This window comes from Drosophila willistoni, assembly GCF_018902025.1.
Source record: "Drosophila willistoni isolate 14030-0811.24 chromosome 2L unlocalized genomic scaffold, UCI_dwil_1.1 Seg139, whole genome shotgun sequence".
Classification (NCBI taxonomy): Eukaryota; Metazoa; Arthropoda; class Insecta; order Diptera; family Drosophilidae; genus Drosophila; species Drosophila willistoni.
Window position 1 is genome coordinate 3,972,638 of NW_025814046.1, and position 7,688 is coordinate 3,980,325.

General features: G+C 37.1%; 1 protein-coding gene across 2 annotated transcripts; it reads left to right on the forward strand.

Moving 5' to 3' along the window:
* Nucleotides 1-1,464: 1,464 nt before the first annotated feature.
* LOC6638289 (brassinosteroid LRR receptor kinase BRI1) lies at nucleotides 1,465-7,522 on the forward strand. 2 transcript variants are annotated; one of them, XM_002061242.4, is made up of 5 exons: nucleotides 1,465-1,517; nucleotides 4,459-5,739; nucleotides 5,799-6,015; nucleotides 6,082-6,341; nucleotides 6,400-7,522. In XM_002061242.4, the coding sequence occupies exons 2-5, from the start codon at nucleotides 4,463-4,465 to the stop codon at nucleotides 7,418-7,420; spliced, it is 2,775 nt and encodes a 924-aa protein (XP_002061278.2). In that variant the 5' UTR covers nucleotides 1,465-1,517; nucleotides 4,459-4,462; the 3' UTR covers nucleotides 7,421-7,522. The 2 variants fall into 2 exon arrangements, with proteins under 2 accessions (XP_002061278.2, XP_015034732.1); XM_015179246.2 differs by lacking the exon at nucleotides 1,465-1,517 and adding an exon at nucleotides 1,755-1,879.
* Nucleotides 7,523-7,688: the final 166 nt, after the last annotated feature.

Here is a 7,688-nt window from a genome sequence, read left to right on the forward strand (position 1 = left end):
TATTTAAACATTGTCGTTTCTGTAAATTGTAATCTTACATAGGAAAATTTCCGTATTTAATTTTTCGAAATTTTTAATTTAATGACTACTTTTAAATACATTTAGATAAATTGGTTGATAAATGTTTCTCTTTTTAAATATTTGTTGTTCTAGGCCGAGGAATTGTTTCCAAAGCGCCGTTGCCTAACCTACATGAGCATTTTTAGTGTATGTGAGACGGCAGCGCTGCGGCAGAGCTAGGCCTAGTCCGGGGACTGTTCTAGGGTAACACCTTCTAAGCCTCACATTGTTGGAAGAGAATCTAATTTTGAGACTTTAAGATTTTAGACCTAAATGACATAAACAAAAAAATATCAAATTGGCCAAAGAACTCTGCTAAATTATGTGAATTTTTAATATATTGAAACATATGAAAACAAATATCATAATTTGTAGAAAAGAACAATAATATTAATTAAAACACTGATCTAATTGTACATTTTTTTTAAATTTAACTCAAACCTAAAGTTATTTAGTCTGAAAAGAAGATTATTAAATGACAAATCAAGTAAATATTTAAGTTAAATACGATTCAATACGTTCAATCCCAACCGCCCCACACCCTCCTACATCTACCTTTCACTCAAATATTACGTTACTCAGTCTTCAAAAGAAGATTATTAAATGACAAATCAAGTAAATATAGAGTATTCGTAAGTTGTGATGCCTTCTGTAATTGTTTCTCGTCTTTTCCTTCATTCTAAAGCTTCCTGTTCCGTACCTTGCCCCCATTCCCTTCCATTTCAACCCCCTCTGAACAAATATGCTGCTGTCAACACGTCAGTTTTGCTTCTATTGCCGTTGTTGTGGTTGTTGTTGATTTTCGTTTTAAAATAATTTTCCTTCTTTTTTTTTTTATTTCCCATTGCATCTTTATCGCTTTGCTGTGTGTGTCTGTCTGTCTGTCTGAAGGCGAAAAAGCGTCGACGTAGTCGTCGTTTCTGTTTTGCGCACGCTTCATTACAATAAATCCGGTTAGTTTAGAGATGTCGTCTGGTTTCGGTCCACCCTCCCCCCACTTCCGCCCCCTCTTTTTTGGGTTGCATTTTTCCGGGGGAATGGGTAATTTTAATGCCCTATCAGTCGTTTTTGCTGCTCGTCCTTGTAATTTGTTGCAGTTGTTGCAGCTGCACTTTATCATATGACAAAACGATTCAATGTTAAATACGTCAAGGATGAACAACTTCGCTTAACCCCAACCGCCCCACACCCTCCCTCCTCTCCCTAACCACACATTTGTCAGCTTACTGCAAAGTGTGAAAGTTTCTTAGCCTTTTTTTTTTGTTGGGTTGGGTTTCAGTGCAAGGTTTGGGTAAGTGTTGCTACATTAGTTTCTTTTTACGGGTATTTTGGTATTTTTCTTTAGGGCTAGACAATCAGTTTAGTTATCTCTTTGTTTACCAACACTGACAGTGTTGTGTGGCTTATCTGACAGCGTATCTTATCAGTGGGAGTCGCTCGGTCTTCATAGCAAGCAGGTGAGTAATTTTTTTCTTATTGTTCCTAACCCTCGAACAGTATTAAATCGCCAGCTAAACGTGAAACTATTAAGCAGCAAAAACAGCAAAAATTTATAGAAATCAATTGAAAAATGTAGCAAATCCTCTCATAATGGCAGTTACATCTATAAAAATTCGCTAAAGAAACTATAGCAAAAAAAAATCATTCGAAATCTATAACTCAAACGACTTACAAATTTAATTACAACCTCGTGTGTGTGTGTGTGTGCCAGTGAATGTGCTAGTGTGTGTGTGTGTGTTGTTCCAGTTTTTTTTTCTTGTTGGAATTGATAAGATAAGAAGCGGTTTGCCAGTGCATTATACATAAACAACACCAACAGGTGAATATTCAACCAAAAGAGACTATATACTATACAAAAATATATATATGTATAGATCTAGATCGGGTTAAACGTGAATTCGACGCAATTTCCAATTGCGTTCAATTAAAATAAAAAAAAAAACCCTTAAAAAAAGTAAAGAAATTACAATTCCATAAAGGGTTTTAGGGTTTAAAAATGCCCTTGCCAATCGCGGTGATCAATAAAAACAAAATAATCTATTTATGTGTGTTTGGTTTTGCCACCCTCTCTCTCCTTCTCTTTCTCTATCTCTTTCTTTTTCTGTCTTTCGCAAGGCAACTGTTACGTTGATTTAGTCATCGATTTGGAATGGAAACTAAGACATAAAATTTATAACTACAAGTATTAAAGATTGCTACTAAAGTTCAAAAAGTTTGTGTAGAGTCAACTCATGTATTTTTATTCGCGAATTTGTTTCTTTTTTTCTATGGGGGGACTTCCGCTTTCGGATTTTCGACCCCCAGCCGAGCTTATTTGCTTATTCCTCACCTACAAACTCACACGTTTATGACCTCTCGCTGGGTCTAGACTCTAGAGATAGCAACCCATTCATAGACGATCAGTTTTTTACGTCTTTTCTTCTTAATGGAAAAAACCAAACACAATGCAAATTGTGAATGAGCTTATGAAAAAAACTTTTTTAGGGTTAACTTCCTCTATTTAATTTGAATTTATTTTTTGAATGAAGTTAGACTTTCTAACATTGGGAGGTATATTTTTGGGCTTTATTAACAGTATTAACTAATTTGTTACTCAGGGAAATATATATATTTATAATATTTAAGATTAACATCAATAAACGAAACAATCTTGACTAGCCCTTAGATAGACCTTATCTAATTATAAGCATTTTTTTTAACTTAGTATATATGTACAATCATGATGAAAATAATAGGTACACCCCCCTTAAAATTGAACTTTATTGACTTCAGATTAGCACAACTTTTTTTCTATTGCCTTGATAACCAAAATTTAAATGCACATTTATTTATTTAACAAATGTTTATAAAGATACATTAATTTGAAAAAGAAAAATAATTTTATTCAAAAATTACAAAAAAAAAAAATGAAATTGCAGAATTTCGTGCTTGATGAAAATAATAAGTACACTTCAATTGAATAAGTTATATTTAATATTTTTGGTTTTCAAATCACTGAAAATCTATTTTTCTTTCATTATGTGATTAATATCCAATATTTTTACCCTTACTGGGGATACTCTAAATCAAAGCTTGGCAGGACTCTATCGAAATCTTCTTTGACATACTGTTCCCGCCTGATTCTATAGCTTACCCCACAAGTTATCGATGAGATTCAGATCAGGAGACTGACTGGGCTAAGCGAGAATGTCCTTTGATTAAGAATATCCCCAACCGGAGGGAAAAAGTAATGCTAAAAAAAAGGTGGATACATTAGATATTAGTCACATAATAAAACAAAAATAGATTTTCAGTAATTTAAAAACAAAAAAAATTACATATAACTCAGTAAATTGAAGTGTACCTATTATTTTCATCATGAGTGTATATGTAGATGCCATTTGGAATATAATTTTCTTATCGATGTATATATGTACATATATACATATAGTTGTGAAGATGCATGGCTCTACTGAATAAGATTACTATATTGTAGTTACAATTTCACAATGTAATTCATTTCAACAATCTTATTTATATTGTCGTTTGGTTTATATACCCGAAACTATCTTAATCAATCTGAATCCCAATCTTTTAAGTTTTAACTTGGAAAGTTGAATTTTTGATAGGTTTTTCTTTTAGTTGAATAACTTAAATTCTTAATACCAACAAAATTATCTTTTTACATGCGAAATGCCTCGAAAGGGACAAACTTTTTAAATTAAGAAAATCTATTTTAAATAACTTGTTTTAGATAGTTATATAAAATTCAAAGACTTTTATTCTTATTTCTGGAAAAATTTCATGAAATTTCTTTCGCTTTCGTTTTCAAAAAGAATTTAAAAACATTTCAATTTCATTTTCTAATTTCAAAACAATTTGTTTTGAGTTTGAAAACCATTTGAAATCGTTTTGAAAACGAATTGGTACGTAGAACAGGTCTGTCTGATGCAGTCACTAACAAGTTTTACATCGAAAGGAAACTATTTATTATTATTTTTAGTTATTTTTTATTATTATGATTCGTTCTCCAAAGGTTATCAAGATCTGAGTTTCATTATACATATATAGAAATAACAAATTAAAGTACTTAGTACTTAGTATGTTTATCCAACTGCATTCTGCATAAATGCAAAGCACTTTTTGTCTAAGCTTATTGTTAGAGATTTATTGCGTAAATTCTATGACGTGATTAAATGAATTAACTAAAACCAACAAAGTTTTCTTTTGAGATTTTCATACCAATGACTATATATCACCACGAAAAAGTCTTAAGATTGCAAAACACCTTTTGTTTATTGAGAGAGATTATAGAATAAGTCATTAAACGATAGGGATTTAATAGGATAGATTAGATAACAAAGCAAACCCTTTGGTTTGGAATATTTTTTTATATTTCCATCACATTTTGATTCGCAGAGTTATGCTGCCCTGTGTGATCTGGTCAGGGCTACTCCTGCTGCTGAGTCTTGGCTCGGGAGTCTTGGCCATCGACTGCCCTTGGCCATGCAAATGCACTTGGGTGGTGGACAGTCTCTATGCAAATTGCTCAGGTCGTGGTTTGAAGACTTATCCACTATTCGATAATAATATACCCATTGAGCATTTGGATTTGTCGGGCAATGGATTCCTCGAGTTTCCCACTCAATATGCAGATATTGATTCGCTCATCTATTTGGACCTGTCGGACAATGAGATTTCATTTCTGGATACCCGAAGTCTCATTGGTTTCACCTCATTGCGCACCCTGCTGCTGGCCAATAATTCGATCACCAGCTGGTCTGATCTCAGTCCCAATGAGGCCTTTGTGAATGCTCCCAGTCTGAAGCGTCTGAGCCTAAGTGGCAATCATTTTGGTAGCTTTGGCAATGAGGAAGCGCCACAGCAACTAAAGAGTCAATCGCTGACTGAATTGGAGTTGGCCAATTGTGGCATCAATTCAATGGGCGGGGATCAGCTGGTTAATCAATTACCAAATCTGGAACGTCTCTCGCTGGCCAATAACAAACTCGTCCAATTGGCTGCCTTGCCCTCGAGAAGTCTGAGGACCCTTGATCTCAGCAATTGCAGTGTTCAGCTATTGTCATCGCATTTCATTGAGGCTCTGCCCAATCTGGAGGCTCTGAATTTGTCTAGGAACACAGAACTGCAATTTGGCTCCGAAGATGGCGATCTAATCATGGCCTACGAACTACGCAAACTGGAGGCTTCCCACTGCAATATGAATCAGATTGACCTAAGCGGTTTGCCACTGTTAAGCGAGGTGGACTTGAGTGGTAATCTCTTGCGCTCTGTGGATGCTTATACCTTTCAGAATAATACTTTGTTGGAGGTGATAAATCTATCGGAGAATTTCTTACGACAAATTGGCAGCGATGCCTTTGCCAATTTGAAACGTCTAAAACAATTGAATTTGGCTTACAATGAGATTGCTCGACTGGATCGAAATGTTATACGGAATAATGATGTTTTGGTTGAACTCAATTTAAGTCGCAATGTCATTCAGAAGTTCACCAGAATCGTATCGAATTCGGTGAGGGTAATCAATATGAGTTGGTGTGAAATTACATCCATCGATAGCTCCAGTCTGACCAGTTTATCGGCCATCCAGAAATTGGATTTATCTCATAATCTAATCAGCGATATTCCCAATCTAATGCGTTCGGAAACATTGCAGTCATTGAATCTAGGCAATTGCAGGTAGTAAACATCTCTCAACTTAGTTTTGGAATCAAATTTATATAACACTTTCTTTGCAGACTCTCAACAATACGAAATAATACTTTTCGAGATTTTCCCGAATTGGCCGATTTGCATTTGAATGGAAACCGCCTGACAAATCCCATAGATCCGGAATATTTCCGTTCTAATAAATATCTAGATCAACTCTGGCTGGGTGATAATCCTTGGATATGCGATTGCCAGAGTCCTGAATTTGTGGAATTCTATGATTTCATCACAGTTAAGCCAGCAAAGGTTTGTCGTATTGTTGGGGGATAATCTTTTGAGATAATCTTAAGACAGTTTTTCCCCCCTCCACAGATTAGAGACAAACATCATTTGCGTTGCGCTTCACCTGCTCCATATTATGGGAAATTATGGGATCATGCCTGTATAGATGAATGGATGGCCAGATCAAAGGGTAGTAATGGTGAAAAAGTTTGGTCCACCATTTTGGTCACACTTTTGGTAATTGGTGGACTGATTTTGGCCTATGCCTGCATGCAGAAGTTACTACGTAAACGTAAAAGACGTCAAGATCATCGGGAATATGCGGATAATCATGCCGAAGCAAGGCGCATGTAAGTGAGGCAATAGTTAATCCTTTTCCAGTGATAATTCCAACTTCAATTCTTCCAGACGAGATATCAACGAACGCATGTTACAGGAGGAGACCTCATCGACAATGCATATTGCCCAAGAGGCTCAACAGGAGAGCTTGTTGCCCTCTTACGAGGATGCCTTGAGAATGCCCAAACTGGTGCGTCCAGCCAAATCCATGGGTGATCTCTTGGGCAACGAAAGACCACGTTCACGTAAGCTGCGACGTTCCCAGACCCAAGCGGATGGAGAGAACTCTCATTCGGAGCAAGAGAACGATGATCTGCAATTGGACACTCGTCAGAGATTCCGCAGCGTGGAAATGCTTTCGAATCGGGACAAAGAACGTACTGCTCCACATGGACGAAATCAACGGCGGACTGGCTATGTGGGTTACACCAATCAATCGGGCAGTCGTCGCTTTAGCATCGAGGATTCACGTTTCCCTCCGGCCCATCTGAAGTCGCAGAATTTGCAGAGTGCCGAACAAATTGGCAATTTCCAGAGCTACGAGAATAGTCCGTATACAAAGAGAAAGCCAAAGATAGCAGAAATACCACCCTTTAAGAGAATCAATATGATAGCTGATAGTGTGGAATTCCTTACGGATAATGAGTACGAGGAAGTTAACGTTGGCCCTGGCCGCAGTCCGTTTGCCAAGCGTAAGCCAAAGACGCCAATTGGTATTCCAGCACAGCCAGCTTTACCGCTCCAGGTGATCACAGCTCAGGTGTATACCGCCAAAGAACTGGAACCCGCTGTAGAGGATTACTTTGGGTCGACCCAGAAACAACAAACCAAAGGAGGCTCCTCCTCGACCATTGCCAGCGACTTTCAGCAGCTGGAATTGGAACCCGAACTGACATCGTTACCTGATGAGAATCGATCAAATATATCCACCTCGGATGCGGAGCAGGACATGGAGCGTGGCAAGCGTAAGAAGCGCAAGAATTCGGCCAGTCGTAGGGTGAGCGGCAGCTTTGCAGCCGCCAGTGGCAGTTTGTCTTCCAGTGATGCTGAGGAGCAGGTCCGCAAGCCCATGCGAGAAACTCTATTCTAAGTAGCTCTCACTCTCCCTCACATATTACTTCCATTTGTTAAATCCAACACAAAACATTTTTATATATATTTATTTAAACACACACAAAATTACAAAAAAAAACAAAGTTTTACAAATTTATTTTTAAATTTGGCGCCTCGTGAGAGTATTTTCATTGGTCTTCCTGTTTGGCGCCACTTGAACCAGGATCGATAGTGAATTAAATTTCCCGTCGAATGAGATATTGTTCATCAAAATCGGCTAAGAAATAGATACTCGTTGCATTCGA